The sequence below is a fragment of the Saimiri boliviensis genome, chromosome 14 (genome assembly GCF_048565385.1).
Source record: "Saimiri boliviensis isolate mSaiBol1 chromosome 14, mSaiBol1.pri, whole genome shotgun sequence".
NCBI classification, from domain to species: Eukaryota; Metazoa; Chordata; class Mammalia; order Primates; family Cebidae; genus Saimiri; species Saimiri boliviensis.
In genome coordinates, this window is record NC_133462.1 from 26,871,120 (window position 1) to 26,892,241 (window position 21,122).

The 21,122-nt window shown below is 43.3% G+C and overlaps 1 protein-coding gene across 7 annotated transcripts in view; it reads left to right on the top strand.

The window, feature by feature from the left end:
• The first annotated feature begins 547 nt into the window (after positions 1-547).
• Positions 548-21,122, top strand: part of LOC101049669 (uncharacterized) — a 63,765-nt gene continuing 43,190 nt past the window's right edge. For 5 of the 7 annotated variants that reach the window (XR_012513684.1, XR_012513685.1, XR_012513686.1 and 2 more), the window contains exons 1-2: positions 548-734; positions 6,505-6,631. Coding sequence is in view for 1 of the 7 variants with exons in the window: in XM_010332425.3 (XP_010330727.2) it covers positions 732-734; positions 6,505-6,631 (130 nt within the window). In the remaining 6 variants the exon portion in view is untranslated. Of the gene's footprint in view, positions 735-6,504; positions 6,632-7,904; positions 12,712-21,122 lie in introns of those variants that run through there. The other 2 variants (XM_074385638.1, XM_074385637.1) reach the window with 2 other exon arrangements.

The window sequence follows — 21,122 nt, forward strand, 5'->3', positions numbered from 1 at the left end:
ATATAAAAAAAGAACCTTCTGTTCACCTTTTGAATACATTAAAATAGAAATTAAAAAAAGATATAGGCTGGGCTCGGTAGCTCACGTGTGTAATCACAGCACTTTGGGAGGCCAAGGCAGGAGGATCACCTGAGGTCGGAAGTTTGAGACCAGCCTGACCAATATGGAGAAACCCGGTCTCTACTAAAAGTTCAAAATTTGCCTACCATGGTGGTACATGCCTATAATCCCAGCTACTGGAGAGGCTGAGGCAGGAGAATTACTTGAACCCGAAAGGTGGACATTGCAGTTAGCCTAGATTGCGCTACTGCACTCCAGCCTCAAAAAAAAAAAAAAAAAGGTTGAATTTTTTTCATACTCTGGGGCGAGCCTGGCTCAGCTAAGGGAGGAAGCTCTGCGGGAAAAGGCTGCAGTTTAGGCTGTTACTCTTTCTTCACTCTGCCCAGCGTGTGATCACATCTTCTGTCACTCAGGGCCTGGGGGGGCGGGGCCTTAAGCATTATCCATTCGGGGACGTTGGGTTGGAAACCGTCCAATCAGAAACGTAGCTGGAGCGAAGAGGGCGGCTTCCGGGTTTGGCGCGGCCTTTGTCTCACTGTCGCGAAAGCTCCAGGTCTCGTGTTCTCTGTTCTGCGTCCTCTGCTCTTCGAGGCCCAGACTCTGCGGCCCGGTGACCTTCAGGCATTGGGAGATCCACAGCTGAGAGGCGGGGAACCCCTGGAAGCCTACAAATGGTGAGAGTGCCTTTCCGACATCCAGAGAAAGGCGAGGGACTGGTCGGAACCGGTGGGGAGCGGCTGTGGTGGGACGGAGGCCTCCCCGCGGTCAGCCCCACAATCTTCGAGGGATTTCTCCTTGGCCGGCTCGGCCTCAGTCCCCTTCAGCCGTAAGATGGCGGCCGCGCTGACAGGCAGGCGCCAGGCGTCCTGCCCCTTCCTGCACAGTGACTGCCCTGGCCTGGAGCCCTCTCTAAGCAGCTCGTCACCGTCAGCGCGGCGTCCCTCCCACGTTGCGCAGGAACCACAGCAGGGTCCTCAGGGCAGAGTTCTGACTCGAGGTGCGGGTTCGTGAATGGGAAGGGCTTTAGCCTTTGGGATTCACAGTTTCTCTTTTCTCCTATGAAAAACTTATGAGACCTGGCATGGTGGCTCACGCCTGTAATCCCAGCATTTTGGGACGCTGGGGCCAGCGAATCACTTGAGATCTGTGTTAAAACGCGGACGCTGAATGAACAGACCCCGAAACAGGCTTTGTGTGAGCAACAAGGCTGTGTATTCACCTGGGTGCAGGCGGGCTGGGATCGAAAATGGAGTCAGGGGAGGGCGGTGGGGTAGGAGTTGGTTTTATAGGTTTGGGATGGGCAGTGGAAAGTTACAGACGTTTCAATTTGCGGTTGTTTGCAAGGTGGAAAGGGGTGTCGATTTGCAAGCTGGGAGGGGGTCGTAAGTTGTGGAGTCACCAGGTTGGCCAAGTTCGGTTCTGAAGTCCAATAGCCTTGTCAGTGGAGGCCGGAAAAAGAAACAGAAGAGCCGGGCGCTGTGGCTCACGCCTGTAATCCCAGCTCTTAGGCAGAGGCAGGAGGATAGCTTGAGCCCAGGAGTTCGAGACCTGCCTGGGCAATAGAGCGAGACCCCGTTCTCTACAAAAAGGAAAAAAACAAAAAGACAAAAAAAAAAAAAAAACAGTAGAAGAATGTCTGTTTAGTTGGGCGCTCTGCGGGGGTTGATCGTTTCTTCCAGGAACTCATCTGGGTGTACCTGCAGGTCACAGAGATTACCATGCTGTTCATGGCTCGGTCAGACCTTACAGTCAGGAGTTGTGAGGTGAACTAAATTCCTCTTCAAAGACTCAGCTTCTTGGTCTTAAGTTGTAAAAGTTGCAAATCAACCCTAACCCTTTTTCTTCCCCTTTCTCTTTTTCTAGCAAAATCGAGCGTTTACCCTATTTGAAAAAAGTTTTGGTCTAAGCCAACCAGGATCAGTTTAGATAGTGCTGTCCAACTCCAGCTAATAGAGGAAGGACAACAACAACAAAAAACTTTGAAAGGGTTAAAAACCCCTTGCTGGCTGGGCGGGATGGCTGACACCTGTTCCAGCACTTTGGGAGGCTAAGGCAGGCTGTTCACAAGTTCAATAGTTCTAGACCAGCCTGGCCAACATGGTGAAACCCCATCTCTACTAGAAATACAAAAATACAACCTCTGCCTTCCGGCTGCAAGCGATTCTCCTGCCTCAGTCTCGCAAGTAGCTAGAATTGCAGGCATGCGCCATCACGCCCCACCAATTTTGTGCTTTTATTAGAGACGGGGTTTCTCCATGTTGGCCAGACTGGTCTCGAACTCCCAACCTCTGGTGATCCCCCTGCCTCCCCTTCCCAAAGTGCTGAGATTACAGGCTTGAGCCACCGCACCTGGCCAGCAGGAGGTTATTAAAGTCTCAGGTTTCTCTGGAAGGCCTCCCCTGCAGTTGTGCCAGCTCACCCCAGTCATGGAAGGAGCCTTTATTCTATTTTTTTTTTTTTTTTTTTCCGAGACGGAGTTTCGCTCTCGTTACCCAGGCTGGAGTGCAATGGCGCGATCTCGGCTCACCGCAACCTCCGCCTCCTGGGTTCAGGCAATTCTCCTGCCTCAGCCTCCTGAGTAGCTGGGATTACAGGCACGTGCCACCATGCCCAGCTAATTTTTTGTACTTTTAGTAGAGACGGGGTTTCACCATGTTGACCAGGATGGTCTCGATCTCTTGACCTCGTGATCCACCCGCCTCGGCCTCCCAAAGCGCTGGGATTACAGGCTTGAGCCACCACGCCCACCCCACTGTGGCCTTTTTGATCATGGTGTTTCTTGCTGAGGACCCACAAGTGTCTGCATGTCTGCATATCCCCACCTTCAGACACTGAATCTGCAGCAGCAAGCTGTTTTCCCCATCAACCTAAGGTTCTGGACCTCCTGTTCATAATCTCATCTGCCTGCAGGCAAACGAATAAATCAGAGAACAGCCCCACCTGGCCCACTATCTGTGGCAAAAGTCGGTCCTTTCACCTACATTCACTCTTCAATACCCAGGAATTTTTTTCTTGTAGTTTTATTTTTGGTTCAGGATATTCATGTGGGTTTTTTATTCAGCTAAAATCGTGTCATGGGGGTTTGGTGTGCAGATTATCTTGTCACTGAGGTACTACTCATAGCACCCAATAGGTAGGTTTTCTGATCCTCTTAGTCCTCACACCCTCCACCCTCAACTAGGCCTCAGTGTCCGTTGTTCTCTTTGCGTGTTCATATGTTTTTATTATTTAGCTCTGATAAATACTAACATCTGTTTAGTTGTCTGTTTCTCCATTAGTTTTCTTAGTTTTGCTTTGTTTTGTTTTGAGATGGAGTTGTGCTGTTTTTGCCCAAGGCTGGAGTGCAATCCTGGAATGTCAACTCACCACAACCTCCGCCTTCTGGGTTCAAGAAATTGTCCTGCCTCAGAATCTTGAATAGCTGGGATTACCACGCTTGGTTAATTATGGATTTTTATTTATTTATTTGTTTATTTGGGTTTGTTTTTTTTTTTTTTTTTTTTTTGAGGTGGAGTTTCATTCTTGTTGCCCAGGCTGGAAGTTCAATGGCATGATCTTGGCTCATAGCAACCTCTGTTTTTCAGGTTCAAGTGATTCTCCTGCCTCAGCATCACAAGTAGCTGGGATTACAGACAGGCACCACCACATCCAACTAATTTGTTTTATTTTTAGTAGAGATGGGGTTACTCCATGTTGGTCAGGCTGGTATCAAACTTCTAACCTCCGTGATCCACCCAGCTCGGTGGATCCTCCCAAAATGTTGGGATTACAAGTGTGAGCCACTGTACCCGGTCTAATTTTGTATTTTTACTAGAGAAGGGGTTTCTCCATATTGGTCAGGCTGGTCTCAAACTGCAGACCTCAGGTGACCTGCTCGCCTCAGCGTCTGAAAGTGGTGGAATCACAGGCGTGAGCCACTGCACCCAGCCTAATTTTGTTTTTTTGTTTTTTTGTTTTTTTGTGTTTTTTTTTGAGACGGAGCTTCGCTCGTTACCCAGGCTGGAGTGCAATGGCGCAATCTTGGCTCACCGCAACCTCCGCCTCCTGGGTTCAAGCAATTCTCCTGCCTCAGCCTCCTGAGTAGCTGGGATTACAGGCACGTGCCACCATGCCCAGCTAATGTTTTGTATTTTTAGTAGAGACGGGGTTTCACCCTGTTGATGAGGATGGTCTCGATCTCTTGACCCCGTGATCCACCTGCCTTGGCCTCCCAAAGTGCTGGGATTAGTGGCTTGAGCCATGGCGCCTGGCCCTAATTTTGTATTTTCACTAGAGATAGGATTTCTCCATGTTGGTGAGGTTGGTCTCAAACTTGCGACCTCTGGTGATTCACATGCCTCAGCATCCCAGATTCCTGGGATTACAGGCATGAGACACTGGTGCCTGTGCTCTGCATTAGTTTTCTTTTTTTTTTTTTGAGTCAGAGTTTCACTCTTGTTACCCAGGCTGGAGTGCAATGGCGCGATCTCGGCTCACCACAATCTCCACCTCCTGGGTTCAAGCAGTTCTTCAGCCTCAGCCTCGCAAGTAGCTGGGACTACAGGCGCGCACCACCATGCCCAGCTAATTTTTGTATTTTAGTAGAGACAGGGTTTCACCATGTTGACCAGGATGGTCTCGGTCTCTTGACCTCGTGATCCACCCGCCTCAGCCTCCCAAAGTGCTGGGATTATAGGTGTGAGCCACCGCGCCCGGCCTAGTTTTCTAAAAATGATCGCCAGCTTCATTGATGTTATTGCAAAGACATTTTTTTTTTTTTTTTAAGACGGAGTTTCGCTCTTGTTACCCAGGCTGGAGTGCAATGGCACGATCTCGGCTCACCGCAACCTCCGCCTCCTGGGTTCAGGCAATTCTTCTGCCTCAGCCTCCTGAGTAGCCGGGATTACAGGCACACGCCACCATGCCCAGCTAATTTTTTGTATTTTTAGTGGAGATGGGGTTTCACCATGTTGACCAGGATGGTCTCTATCTCTTGACCTCGTGATCCACCCACCTCGGCCTCCCAAAGTGCTGGGATTACAGGCTTGAGCCACCACGCCCGGCCTCAAAGACATTATTTTTTTAACGGCCATAGAGTATTCCATGATGTTTATGGACCATATTTTTTCTTTTACGAAATCTTTCATTTTAGTTTTTGAGACAGTGTCTGGCTTACTGTCCAGGCTCGGGTACCATGGCATGATATTGGTTACTTTACACTCAGCCTCCCAAGCTCAAGCAATTCTCTCCTACTTCATTATCTCAGGTAACTGGGTCCACGTGTGTGCGTTAGTATGCCTGGCCAGTTTTTTGTTTTGTTTTGTTTTTTGTATTTTTTGTGGAGACAGGATTTTGTCATGTTGCCTAGGCTGGTCTCAAAATTCTAAGCTCAGGCAATCCACCTGCCTCAGCCTCCCAAACTGCTGCAATTCCAGGCATGACTCACCACATCTGACCATATCATATTTTCTTCATTCAGTCTACCATTGATAGATATTTAGGGCCTATCCATGTCTTTGCTACTGTGAATAGTGCTGCAATGGAAATGCATGTGGACGTGTCTTTATAATAATGAAATAATGTGTATTTCTTTGGTTATGTACAAAATTATGAGCTTTCTCTGTCAAATGATAATTCTGTTTTTAGTTTATCAGCAATCACTACACTGCTTTTTTTTTTTGTTGTTGTGTGTGTGTGTGTGTGTGTGTGTGTGTGTGTGTGTGTTTTGAGACTGAATTTTGCTCTTGTTGCCCAGGCTGGAGTGCAGTGGCACAATATCGGCTCACCGCAACCTCCACCTCAGAGGTTCAAGAAATTGTCCTGCCTTAGCCTCCAGATTAGCTGGGAAGACAGGCATATGCTACCACCCCCCAGCTAATTTTGTATTTTTAATAAAGTTGGGGTTTCTCCATATTGGTCAGTCTGGTCTCGAGCTCCCAACCTCTGCCTCAGCCTTCAAAATGCTGAAATTACAGGCGTGAGCCACATTACCCAGCACACCACACTGCTTTTTGCAATTCTTGAACTAATTTAGATTCCCAGCAACAGAGTATAAGCATTCTTTTTTCTCTACAACCCTGTCAGCATCTGTTACTTTTTGACTTTTTTTTTTTTTTTTTAAAGACGGGATTTCACCATGTTGGCTAGGCTGTTCTTGAACTCCCGACCTCAGGTGGTCTGCCTACCTTGGCCTCCAAAGTGCTTGGATTATAGGCATGAGCCACCACACCTGGCCATTTTTTGACTTTTTAAAAATAGCCGTTCTGACTTGGTGAAGTGGTATCTCATTGTGTTTTTTTCTTTTTAAATTCCTTTAATGATGAGTGATGATCATTTTTTTTCATATGCTGTTAGCCACATGTATGTCTTCTTTTGAAAAGCATCTATTCATATTATTGCCTTACGTCAAATTAAAAATTCCTCTCATGGCCACTTGGTAAAAATATGTGTGTGTGTGTTTTTCAGGAACCATTGGAGTTTAGGGATGTGGCCATAGAATTCTCTCTGGAGGAGTGGAATTGCCTGGACACTGCACAGCGGAATCTGTATAGGGATGTGATGTTGGAGAACTACAGAAACCTGGTCTTCCTTGGTAAGGATAACTTGAATACACAATTCATAATATACCCTAAAGGTTTTATTAACGTATTTATTTTTTTTGTAGGATGTTTCTTAGTAATTTACTCTGTGCATAAAAGAGTTTCAGAAGCCCTTTTTCCAGAATATCTTCAGAATTTATTGACATAGAAAAGAATTTCTTCAAGATATTTCATTTTAATCCAAACTTTCCAAATTCTTGCGTTGAGCTGTATCCTTCACTCTAAATTAGTGGTAATTCCAGCAATTTAGTGGCATAAAAGATTGTTGCCCTCACCTGAAAATCTAATTGCCACCACCAATATTTGATTCAGTAGTACCAGGTAGTAAAATTTAAAAACCTACAAGCAGGGCTGAGCACAGTGGCTCATGCCTGTAATCCTAGCACTTTTGGAAGCTAAAACAGGCAGATCACCTGAGGCATCTGGAGTTTGAGACCATCCTGATCAACGTGGTGAATCTTCATCTCTACCAAAAATACAGAATTAGCCAGGCATGGTGGTGCACGCCTTTAACACCAGGTACACTGGAGGCTGAGGCAGAAGAATTGGCTGAAGCCAGAGACAGAGTTTGTGGTGAGCTGAGATTGCGCCATCCTATTCCAGCCTGGGCAACAAGAGCGAAACTTCCTCTGAAAAGAAAAAAAAAAAAAGCCAACTATTCGTTCAAAGTATTTTCTAAATATTTAGAAATTTGTGTTATTAATTAGTATTTTGGTATTAATTTACTAGAATATTTTATTACATCCTCTCTGAGCACCTTACTAGCTTGTAAGTAGAGAATATGAGCCAAATTCTTTTTTTTTTTTTTTTTTGAGACAGAGTTTCGCTCTTGTTACCCAGGCTGGAATGCAATGGCACGATCTCGGCTCACCGCAACCTCCGCCTCCTGGGTTCAGGCAGTTCTCCTGCCTCAGCCTCCTGAGTAGCTGGGATTACAGGCACGTGCCACCATGCCCAGCTAATTTTTCGTATTTTTAGTAGAGACAGGGTTTCACCATGTTGACCGGGATGGTCTCGATCTCTTGACCTCGTGATCCACCCGCCTCGGCCTCCCAAAGTGCTGGGATTACAGGCTTGAGCCACCACGCCCGGCCTCATGTTTTTTATTTTATTTTTTTCTTTTAAAGACTGGGTTTCACTATGTTGGTCAGGCTGGTCTTCAACTCCAGGCCTCAGGTGATCCGTCCGTCTTGGCCTCCAAAGTGCTAGGATTATAGGCATGAGCCACCGCGCCCAGCTCATGTTTTTTATTTTTAACTAATACAGGTATTGTTGTCTCTAACCCAGACCTGATCACCTGTCTTGAACAAGAAAAATAATCTTTGAATGTAAAGAGTCATGAGATGATTGCCACATCCCCTGGTAGGTGCAGTGAAAATGAATACAACTGAAGATACAGATAAGAGGTCCCGGCGGGGCGCGGTGGCTCACGCCTATAATCCCAGCACTTTGGGAGGCCGAGGCAAGTGGATCACGAGGTCAAGAGATCGAGACCATCCTGGTCAACATGGTGAAACCCCGTCTCTACTAAACATACAAAAAATTAGCCAAGCATGGTGCCGCGCGCCTGTAGTCCCAGCTACTCGGGAGGCTGAGACAGGAGAAGTGCTTGAACCCAGGAGGCGGAGGTTGGCATGAGCCGAGATGACACCATTGCACTCCAGCCTGGGTAACAAGTGCGAAACTCCGTCTCAAAAAAAAGAAAAAAAAAAGAGAGATCCCAAGGTCAAAGAGAAATCCAGCCCTTAAAATGTGATGTGGGAACCTGTGCCAAAGAAAATAGTTCTGGACAGCTGTTTTTAATTTTACTCTGACAAAGAGACATTTTCTGTCTTAGCTTTTATATTCTCTAAGGATTCAGCTTTTCTTTTGGTGAGCTTCCTTCAAGGTATTCCTTCCTTCAAGGTATTGCTTCTCCATATTGGTCAGGCTGGTTTCGAGCTCCCAACCTCAGGGGATCCACCTGCCTCAGCCTTCAAAAGCGCTGAAATTACAGGCCTGAGCCACAGTACCCAGCACTCCACACTGCTTTTTGCAATTCTTGAACTAATTTAGACTCAGTGAGAGCCAATGTCCTCTTTATGACATATAAGAGACTGTACAATCTGGCTGCTTTTCCATTTCTTTTGGGACACACAAATATTTACATAATTTTTAGAAACTAAAACTATTTTTTGAAGTTTTTTCTTTTCTTTTTTTTTTTTTTTTTGCATTAGGTCTGAAATGTGTGAGAGCAGTAGTTTCTGTAGCATTTTTTTGTTCATTGTTCTACACAGTCCATCCTGTTTTTATTACAATATCATCTTTGAAAATAGTTTGAAATTTTAAGTATGGTATCCTTCAGCTTTGTTTTTTTCCTCAAGATTGCTTTGGATATTCAAAGTTTAGTTTCATGTAAGTTTTAGAATTACATTTTTCATTTCTGTGGAAAAAAAACTGCAATTTTCATAGGAAGTTTATTCAATATATAGATAACTTTGAATAATATGACATTTTAATAACATGTATTCTTTCAATCCATAGACATAAACTATTTTAAAATTGATTTGGACCTTCTCTAATTTTTTCATTGATTATTAATACTGTAAAGGTTTTTTACCCCCTTGGTTAATTTTGTTCTCAGAAATTTATTATTTATTGCTCTAGTAAATAAGATTTATTGTATGATCTAAAAACAGCAACTTTTAACTTACTTTTCTTTTTTTTGAGACGGAGTTTCGCTCTTGTTACCCAGGCTGGAGTGCAATGGCATGATCTTGGCTCACCGCAACCTCCGCCTCCTGGGTTCAGGCAATTCTCCTGCCTCAGCCTCCTGAGTAGCTGGGATTACAGGCACACGCCACCATGCCCAGCTAATTTTTTGTATTTTTAGTAGAGATGGGGTTTCACCATGTTGACCAGGATGGTCTCGATCTCTTGACCTCGTGATCCACCCGCCTCTGCCTCCCAAAGTGCTGGGATTACAGGCTTGAGCCACCGCGCCCGGCACTTTTTTTCAATTTCAATAGACCTTTTTAGTTCTTTGACGAATTCTTCTGCCACATACCTCCAGTGCTGCATTAAAATAGAAGCATTGACCGTGGGCACAATATAGTTTGTATTGGTGTCTGAATTTGATGGAGCAAGCACCTCTTCAAGTTTTCATAAACTGATTTTAGAAGGTAAAAAGATCTTTGGTTGGGCCCTTAGGGTGCTGAGATGCCCACTGACTTTGTAGTGGGAGGGGCGGTAGCTTGGTCACAAGGCTGCTGGGTCTGCACTAGGGTCCACCTTTAGTTGGCTTGTTACAGGGGCATGGGTAGTTATAATTTCCATTTTATTTTTGAAGACACAATATATTCTTCAGGACTTTGCTCCCATTGGACAGACACTTGGGCATGTTTTGGCAGTAGGGTCAGCATACAGTGGGCCTTATATCAGGATGTGGATAAGTATTGTTTTCACTGAGTACCAGAAAGCATTTTCACAGGTTAACTGTGGGTTTTTATATAGGCAGCACTGACCATAAACTGTGGCTCGGGTACCGAAACTGAGTCATTAAACCTCTTCACCCATTACAGTAAAGGCCAAGGTCTGCAGGCCAGCCTACATGGCTGTAAATGGGTGTCTTACTTTAGGTCTCTGGAATGGCAGAACCTCTCCCAGACTGTGGCTGGACAAGGTTGGAGTGGTTACAGAGTAAGTTCAGAATTCTCAGTGGGACTAAGTTGGGTGAACCCTATCCTGGTCTGTAACCAAGAACAGGGGTCCTGTAGTTTCCCACCCAAATGAGGGCCTGCCTTCTGAATAGAATACTTTTCAATTATAAGCTTTAACAGCATTTCAAAGCTTTCTCCCTAAATCTCAAATCTCTCTTAGATGTACTTACTTTGAAGATGGCATCTTGCCATGCCACATAAAGCAGCCTGGTCTGAAATCCAGGAATGAAGCAGTTCTCCAACCTTAATGTACCAAGTAGCTGTTGTTACAGGTTTGAGCCATAATGCCTACTTTTGTCAAAAAGCCTTTTTTTTTTTCAGGGATAGGTGACATTTTGTTTTTGCTATAATGGGATATGAAAATAAGGCACTTTGAATGTTTTTGTCTTACTGAAGTCACTCTCCTCATACATTTTTACTTTGTATTTTCCATTTCAATTTTTTTTTTCTGATGGAATTTCACTCTTGTTTGCCAGGCTGGAGTGCAATGGCACTATCTCTGCTCACTGCAACCTCCGCCTCTGGTTTGAAGCAATTCTCCTGCCTCAGCCTCCTGAATAGCTAAAAATACAGGCACATGCCACCACATGTGGCTAATTTTTGTATTTTTAGTAGAGACACAGTTTCACTATATTGGCCAGGCTGGTCTTGAACTCCTGACCTCATGATCTGCCCAACTTGGTCTCCCAAAGTGCTGGGATTACAAGCGTGAGCCACTGCACCCAGCCGTCTATTTCATATTTGTCTGCAATTTTAGATTCAGATTTTTAGGACAGTGTGCTAGAATTTGTATGGTATGCCTGAAGTAAATGCGATAATTAGTAGGCACTCCATATTTACTAAAATAGTTACTTATATTTTTAAGTGTGCTGCAGGCAAATAGAATATCGGGTTTTCATCTACTTTCTTCAGCATATATCTAAATAATAACAGTTTACTTTCTAATACTTTTTTTTTTACAAAACTGTGTAACTATTCTGCAGAATATTTACGTATATTTTCTGTATTTAACAATGTAAGGCTATTTACTTCTAAGGTTAGATTACAGCAGTTTTACTTTGTGTTAGACTAGCATATACGTAAAACAAAAAGTAACGTGGCTGGGCGCAGTGGCTCACGCATGTAATCCGAGCACTTTGGGAGGCCGAGGCAGGTGGATCACGAGGTTGGGAGTTCAAAACCAGCCTGACCAACATGGAGAAATCCCATCTCTACTACAAATACAAAGAATTGGCTGGGCATGGTGGCGCGTGCCTGTAATCCCAGCTACCCAAGAGACTGAGGCGGGAGAATTGCTTGAACCTGGGAGACAGAGTTGAGATCGCACCACTGCACCCCAGCCTGGGAGACAGAGAAGACTCCATCTCAAAAAAAAAAAAAAAGTATATTAAAAAAAAAAGTAACCCTAGTTTTTAAAAATGATTATTTATTAAAAGTTTCTCATTAGAATCTGATATTTATTATTAAACTGCAGATTCTCTAAAATTTTAATTCACAGTGCATGGCAATGAATCAAAATACCTATATCTGATGAGTACACAGAAACAGTTAAATATTGCAGTTACCGCCAGGCGTGTGGTTCACACCTGTAATCCCAGCACTTTGGGAGGCCGAGGCGGGTGGATCACAAAGTCAGGAGATCAAGACCATCCTGGTCAACATGGTGAAATCCCGTCTCTACTAAAAATACAAAAAAAAAAATTAGCTGGGCATGGTGGCGTGTGCCTGTAATCCCAGCTACTCAGGAGGCTGAGGCAGGAGAATTGCCAGAACCCAGGAGGCGGAGGTTGCGGTGAGCCGAGATTGTGCCATTGCACTCCAGCCTGGGTAATAAGAGCGAAACTCTGTCTCAAAAAAAAAAAAAAAAAAAAGAACCTGGTTCCTTCACCTCCTACTTGGCTCTATTTATTAGTATATAATATGTCCAGTTACTCTTTGCTTTCCACCATGATTGTAACTTTCCTGAGACCCTCACCAGAAGCAGATGTTGGCATACGCTTCTTATACAGTCTGGCAAACTGTGACCTGAAGAAACCTCTTTTATTGATAAATTATGCATCTCAAGTATTCCTCTATATGCAAAACAATTAATACAGTTTATTTATTTTTTTTCTTTTGAGATGAAGTCTCACCCTGTCCCCATGGCTGGAGTGCAGTGGCACCATCTAGGCCCATTGCAACCTCCACCTCCCGGGTTCCAGCTATTCTCCTGCATCAGCCTCCCGAGTAGCAGGGACTACAGCCATGCACCACCACGCCAGGCAAATTATTTTTTAGTAATGACAGCATTTCACCATATTGGCCTGGCTGGTCTTGAACTCTTGACCTCAGGTGACCTGCTTACCTCATCCTCACAAAGTGTTGAGATTACAGCTGTGAGTTGTTATTACCAGTTACATTGTTATTGTTTTATGTTTTCCCAGTAGTTATATTTTTCTCATTTGTTGTTTTATTTTTATTTTTATTTAATTTTGTACTAGCATGCTTTGATTATTTTTTAACTTCTTTTGCATACTTTCTATAAACAATACCTTTGTAATCTTGAAAACTGAAGATTACATATATCTTAATGTTAAAACAATATATTTTAATATCATAACAACTTCATTTGAATACAAACGCTATGCTTCTATATTTTCCAGATTGTTATTGATATTAAAAGTATTTTATATGTTGTATATGTTAACAGATTCATGGAAATGTATATAATGTTTTTTATATTGCATAAAAAAGTTTAAAGGTTTTATGTACTATCATTTTGTTTTGTATTGTTTTTGAGACTAAGTCTTGTCTGTTGCTCAGGATAGAGTGCAGTGGTGCGAAGTTGGCTCACTGCAATGTCTGTCTTTTGGGTTCAAACAGTTCTCCTGCCTATGCCTCCCACTTAGATGGGATTACAGGTTCCTGCCACCATGCCCAGCCTGTATCATCATTTGATAGTAAAAAAATCTGTGTGTGTTCGTATATTGACATTTAATGGAGAGCTTATATTTACATGTGTTCATATTGCTGTTCAGCATTATTTTAAGTCTCAACATAATGGACACATTTTATGTTTTTTATTTTTATTTTTTTTGAGACACAGTTTTGCTCTTGTTACCCAGGCTGGAGTGGAATGGCGCGATCTCGGCTCACCGCAACCTCTGCCTCCTGGGTTTGGGCAATTCTCCTGCCTCAACCTCCTGAGTAGCTGGGATTACAGGCACACGCCACCATGCCCAACTAATTTTTTGTATTTTTAGTAGAGATGGGGTTTCACCTTGTTGACCAGGATGGTCTCAATCTCTTGATCTCGTGATCCACCTGCCTCGGCCTCCCAAAGTGCTAGGATTACAGGCTTGAGCCACCGCACTCGGCAAGATTTCTCATTTTTATATGGAGAGTCTCATTATGTTGCCCAGGCTGATCTTGCAAGTGTTGTGACTGCTTTGGCCTCCTAAAGCTATAGGATTATAGGCATGAACCACTGTGCCTGAGCTCCATGTAGTATATATATATTTGATAACAACTCTCCCTCTGTCACCCAGGCTTGAGTGCAGTGGCAAGATCTCGCTGCACTGCAACCTCTACCTCTCAGGCACAAGCGATTCTCCTGCCTCAGCTTCCCTCCCAAGGAGCTGAGGTTACAGGTGTGCATGACCAGCTAATGATTTCTGTAATTTTAGTGGAGATAGGGTTTTACCGTATTGACCAGGCTTATCTTGAACTCCTGACGTTAGGTGATCGCTTGTCTTGGCCTCCTTAAAGTGCTGGGATTATAGTCTTGAGCCACCGGCCTATATGTATTTTGTTTTGGTGGAGTCTTGCTCTGTCACCCAGGCTGAAGTCCAATGGCGTAATTTTGACTCACTGCATCCTCCGCCTTCTGAGTTGAAGTGATTCTTCTGTCTCAGCCTCTTCAGAAACTCAGACTACAGTTGTGTGCCACCATGCTCAGCTAATTTTTGCATTTTTCGTACAGACGGGGTTGCACCATGTATTCAGGCTGGTCTCAAACTCCTAACCTCGGTCAATCCATCTGCTTCGGCCTCCCAAGGTGCTGGGATTACAGACGTGAGCCAGCGTGGCCTGGCTTGTGCAGTATATTTGGTAGGGCTCTGTAAGTGGTGTTGAACATTCTCACCTTTTATTTTTTTATTTTGGAATGTCTTTATTTTATTTTTTATTTTATTTTATTTTATTTTATTTTATTTTATTTCACCTGGGTGCAGGTGGGCTGAGGCCGAAAAAGGTATAAGCCAGAAAGTCTTTATTTTTATCTCCTTTTTGAAGTAAAATAATTTTGAATTGAGTAATATTGGGAAGTTCTGAGCATTTTTTTTTTTTTTTTGAGATGGAGTTTTGCTCTTGTTGCCCCAGCTGAAGTGCAATGACATTATCTCAGCTCACTGCAACCTTCGTTTCCTGGGTTCACATGGTTCTCCTGCCTTAGCCTTCCAAGTAACTGGGATTATAGGTGTGCACCACCATGCCCAGCTAATTTTGGTATTTTTGTAGAGAAGGGATTTCAACATTCCTTTTTTTTTTTTTAAGATGGAGTTTTGCTCTTATTGGGCAGAGTGGAGTGCAATGGCCCAGTATTGACTCATTGCAACCTCCACCTTTCAGGTTCAAATGATTCTCTTGCCTCAGCCTCCAAAGTAGTTGGGATTACAGATGCCTGGCACTATACCCAACTAATTTTTGTATTTTTCTTTCTTTCTTTTTTAGATTTTTTAATATAAAGATGGGGTTTCACCATGTTGGTCAGCCTGGTCTAGAACTCCTGACCTCAGGTGATCTGCCTGCCTTGGCCTCCAAAGTGCTTGGATTACAGGCGTGAGCCACCACGTCCAGCCTGTATTTTTAGTAGACAGGGTGTTTCACCATGTTGACCAGGCTGATTTCAAACTCACGACCTCAAGTGTTCCACCCACCTCGGCCTCCCAAAGTGCTGGGATTACAGGCGTGAGCCATTGCGCCCTGCCTACATTTCATGTTTTAATTTTGTTTTCCAATTTTATATTTTAGTGTTACATATTTTTTGGTATGCCTCATCACACCAGTTAATTGTGTTTTCATTTTTTAATTTACATTATAAATGTATATGACAATATTTAACTGCAGTTTAAGACACTGGAGGAAAATTAAATATGAATAGGACATGTCTAATGTCTATTGCAAGTATAAATATTTTCCTGTTTGTTTGCCTATATAAATATTATCCCTGTATTTTTGTGTCACTTGCCTATTTCTTGTGTAGGTTTGTTGTAACAGGTTTTTTTGTTTGTTTGTTTTTTAAGGGGGGTTCTTTTTGCCCAGTTTGGAGTACAATGGCAAGATCTCAGCTCAATGAAACCTCTGTCTTCTGGGTTCAATCAATTCTCCTGCCTCTGTCTCCCGAGTATCGGGGATTACAGGCATGTGACACCACGCCCGGCTAATTTTGTATTTTTAGTAGAGGCAGGGTCCACCATGTTGGCCAGGCTAGTCTTGAACTCCTGACCTCATTATCCACCCTCCTTGGCCTCCAAAGTTCTAGAAATACAGGCGAAAGCTGCAGCACCGACCCAGATATTTTCTTAGTAATACTTAGGGATTACGTAAAACTTGTAAAAGATCCAAGAATATATTTGAATGTGGTGAATTTAACTTCATTTTCATACAAAAATTCTTTTTTTTTTTTTTTTTTTTTGAGACAGAGTTTTGCTCTTGTTACCCAGGCTGGAGTGCAATGGCACGATCTCGGCTCACCGCAACCTCCGTCTCCTGGGTTCAAGCAATTCTCCTGCCTCAGCCTCCTGAGTAGCTGGGATTACAGGCACGAGCCACCATGCCCAGCTAATTTTTTGTATCTTTAGTAGAGACAGGGTTTCACCATGTTGACCAGGATGGTCTCGATCTCTCGACCTCGTGATCCACCCGCCTCAGCCTCCCAAAGTGCTGGGATTACAGGCTTGAGCCACGGCGCCTGGCCAAAAATTCTTTATCATTACATCTACCTTCACGTTTGTTATTGATTTTGCTAATTATGTTTTTATGTTGTATATTCATTAACAGATGTTTATAATAATATCTATAGTCTTCTCTTTTAAATTTTAGAGAATAATTAAAAATATATTCTGGGCCGGGCGCGGTGGCTCAAGCCTGTAATCCCAGCACTTTGGGAGGCCGAGGTGGGTGGATCACAAGGTCGAGAGATCGAGACCAACCTGGTCAACATGGTGAAACCCCATCTCTACTAAAAATACAAAAAAAACTAGCTGGGCATGGTGGCGCGTGCCTGTAATCCCAGCTACTCAGGAGGCTGAGGCAGGAGAATTGCCTGAGCCCAGGAGGCAGAGGTTGCGGTGCGCCTAGATCGCGCCATTGCACTCCAGCCTGGGTAACAAGAGCAAAACTCCGTCTCAAAAAAAAAAAATATATATATATATATTCTGCACTATTATAATAATGTTAAGTAGGAAATTTTATTTTTTGTGTATGTGCATTATCTTTTCCAGAAAATTATATTTTCATACGATTTTTTTTTTTTTTTTTTTTTTTTTTTGGAGACGAGTTTCGCTCTTGTTACCCAGGCTGGAGTGCAATGGCGCGATCTCGGCTCACCGCAACCTCCGCCTCCTGGGTTCAAGCAATTCTCCTGCCTCAGCCTCCTGAGTAGCTGGGATTACAGGCACACACCACCATGCCCAGCTAATTTTTTGTATTTTTAGTAGAGACGGGGTTTCACCTTGTTGACCAGGATGGTCTCGATCTCTCGACCTTGTGATCCACCCGCCTCGGCCTCCCAAAGTGCTGGGATTACAGGCTTGAGCCACGGCGCCCGGCCCTTTCATACGATTTTGTGTTGTTTTCTTGCTATACTATTTTCAGTGAAAGAAACTCCTTTCAGCATCTTTGATGGGCATATGCAGTGCCAATATACTTCCTCAGGATTTGGTTATTTTCAAGGATTTCTTGTTATTTGGTAGTAAAATTTTGCTGATGATATTTTTCCCACCGGAGAGCTTTTTAAAAAAATTATAACTTTAACAATATCACAGAGTTTCCTTTTGACCTGCAAACGATTTTTTCATAAATGCACTTGTTACCTCATGAGACTATGCTTATAAATGAAACATCATTTTCATCTTGCAACTCCCCAAATTTACTTATGTATAATTTTTGAAATTTTGCTAATATGTGTGTTTGATGTAAATATCTGTGTGTATCGAGTGCAATGGCGTGATCTCAGCTTCCCGCAACCTTCCCCTCCCAGGTTCAAGCGATTCTAAGGCCTCAGCCTCCCAAGTAGCTGGGACTATAGGCATGTGCCCCCACGCCTGGCTAATTTTTTGTATTTTTAGTAGGGACAGGGTTTCACCGTGTTAGCCAGGATGGTATTGATCTCCTGCCTTCATAATCCACCCACCTTGGCCTACAAAAGTTCTGGAATTACAAGTGTGAGCCACTTAGCTCACCTAATTTTTTGTATTTTTAGTCAAAACTGGTTTTCACTATGTTGGCCAGGATGGTCTCGGTCTCTTAACCTCATCATCTGCCCACCTTGGCCTCCCAAAGAGCTTGGATTAGAAGTGTGAGCCACTGTGCCCAGTCTGTTTTTTTAAGAAATTTTTCAATTATTTTTTGTATTTTGTATATCCACAATTTTTGTTTTTTGCTATTTTAATATTTCTTGTTATCCTCCTTTTTCTGATGTTTGGTAGTTCTCCGTGTTTTTATTTCACTTCCTGAATATTATTCAATTGTACTTATTTATTAGTTTTTCTGAATTGGAGACTTTTTCTGTCACCCAGGCTGGAGTTCAGTGGTGTGATCTAGGCTCACTGCAATTTCCTCCTCCCAGGTTCAAGGCATTGTTTTGCCTCAGTCCCCCAAGTAGCTGGGAGCAGGTGCCTGCAACCAGCCTGGCTAATTTTTTGTATTTTGAGTAGAGACGGGTTTCACCACGTTGACAAGGCTGATTTTGAAATGCTGAGCTCAAATGATCAGCCCACCTCTGCCTCTCAAAGTGCTGGAATTGCAAGCATGAACCACCGGGCCCAGCCTATTTTATGTTGTATTTGAGATGGTCTTGCTCTGCTTCCCAGGTTGCAGTGCAGTGGTACAATCTCCACTCACTGCAACCTTTCCCTACTGGGGTCAAGCAATTCTGTTGTGTCAGCCTCCCAGGTAGCTGGGATTATAGCCACATGCCACCACACCCTGCTAATTTTTGTATTTTTAGTAGACACGGGGTTTCACCATGTTGGCTAGGCTGTTCCCTTTTTTTTTTTTTTTTTTTTTTTTTTTAATTGAGACAGAGTTTAAGTCTTGTTGCTCAGGCTGGAGTGCAGTGGTGTGATCTTCACTCACTGCAACTCCGCCTCCCGGAAGTGATTCTCCTGCCTTAGCCTCCTGAGAAGCTGTTGTTAAAGGCATCAACCAGTATGCCCAGCTAAATTTTGTATTTTTATTAGAGACGGGGTGTTTCTATGTTGGTCAGTGTGGTCTCAAACTCCTGACGTCAGGTCATCCACCTGTCTCAGCCTCCTAAAGTGCTGAGATTACACATGTGAGACACTGTACCCGGCTTCAGGCTGGTCTCAAACTCCCGCCACCGTGTTATTTTCCCACCTTGGCCTCCCAGTATGTTGGGATTCCAGGAATAAGACAACAAGCCTTGTCTGTTCAATTTGTTTGTAATTTTTAAAATTACTGGTCCAGGCACGATGGCTCACGCCTATCTTCCTAGCACTTTGGGAGGCCGAGGCAGATGGATCACAAAGTCAGAAGTTCAATACCAGCCTGACCAAGATAGTGAATCCCCGTCTCTACCAAAAATTACAAAAAACTTAGCCGGGTGTGGTGATACACACTTGTAATCTCACATAGTTGGGAGGCTGAGACAGGAGAATCGTTTGAACCTGGAAGGTAGCGGTTTCAGTGAGCTGAGATCATACCACTGTACACCAGCCTGGGCAACAGAGGAAGACTGTCTCAAAAGAAAAAAAATACTTTATATGCATTTTATGGTTGCTTTTGAAAATTTTATAATATTTTTGATGGGGCCATTTTCCATACGTTGTAATCTTTGATTGAGATTTCGACATTAACAAAAACTACCTCTTAGGATCTTTATAATACTGTATTGTCTTGGTGTAGTCTGAAAACAATTGTGCTGGCTAGACGTTCTGTGAAATTATTGAACATGCTTTTAGGAGGTGTTTTATCCAAAATTTTGTGTTTCATGTTTAACTAAATTGGCTTATTCATACTTCTTCTTAATAATCAGTCATCACTTGCTACACCTCTTTCCTGTTTGTGGTACTGCATTTTCTCTGCTTCTGTAACATTTATCTTTAGACTCAGTGAACTCAAACTGTCATTCCAACGTATATCATTATTTCTTTCAGCATTTTATATCATGGGAGACATTAACCAGTGTCTGCAAAGGCCCCTAGAAGTGAGAAATAAAGATTTATGTGCCAGTATATTTCTTTTTCTTTTAAAAAAGAAACCAGTAGTTGGCAATTTAAATTTTTGTGTGTGTGTGAGTGACACAGTTTCACTCTGTTACCTAAACTGAAGTGCAGTGAAATGATGTTGGCTGACTACAGTCTCTGCCTCCACAGTTCAAGCAATTCTCTTGCCTCAGTCTCCCAAATAGCTAGCATTACAGGTACCTGTTACCACACCTGGCTAATGTTTTGTATTTTTATTAGACATGGGAGTCCACCCAGATGGTCAGGCTGGTCTCAAACTCCTGACTTCACGTAATCTTCATGTCCTGTTTATCTGATGTGCTGAGATTATAGGAATAAGACAGCATTCCTTTCTGACAATTTACTTTATTGGTTTTTGATTGGTTTTGTTCTTGGTTTTTGTTTTTTTTTTTAAATACAAAGTCTCACTCTGTCACCCAGGCTGGAGTGCAGTGGCATGATCTGAGCTCACTGCAACCTCTGCCTCCCAGACTCCAGCCGTTCTCTGCCTCAGCCTCCTGAGTAGCTGGGATTACAGGTGCTATAACCACGCCCAGCTAATTTTTGGTATTTTTAGTGCAGATGGGGTTTCACCATCTTCGACAGGTTGATCTTCAACTCCTCACCTCGTGATCCATCCCTGTCACCTTCCCAAAATGCTAGGATTACAGATATGCAACACCAAACCCAGCTGGCAATTTACTTTTTTTTTTTTTTTTTTTTTTTTTTAAGACAAAGTTTCCCTCTTGTTAACCCAGGCTGGAGTGCAATGGCACGATCTGGGCACACCGCAACCTCCACCTCCTGGGTTCAGGCAATTCTCCTGCCTCAGCCTCCTGAGTATCTGGGATTACAGGCACGTGCCACCATGCCCAGCTAATTTTTTGTATTTTTAGTAGAGACGGGGTTTCACCATGTTGACCAGGATGGTCTCGATCTCTTGACCTCGTGATCCACCCTCCTCGGCCTCCCAATGTGCTGGGATTATAGGCTTGAGCCACCACGCCCAGCGCAATTTACTTTTAAAGGCACAGTGTTACACTGAAGAGGTGGAGGACCTGTGTTGGGTATAAGAAACAGACTTTTCTGTTTCTTCTGTGTGGCTCTTTACACTGGGCTCACCTGGGGTCCTTCACACACTTAACACACTTAGAAATATTTTACAAATGGATTTTGGTATGTGTTTGTTACATTTATACATCCAGGAAGAAATTACAGCTTGTAGTATTTTACTATGACATCTCACTTCTGTAGTTTGTATAATTTTATATGTTAGATTTGTAAAGTGTACTTATCTGAGTCTAGCAATTGAAGTAATGTGTTTTTATTGTTTCTTTTAG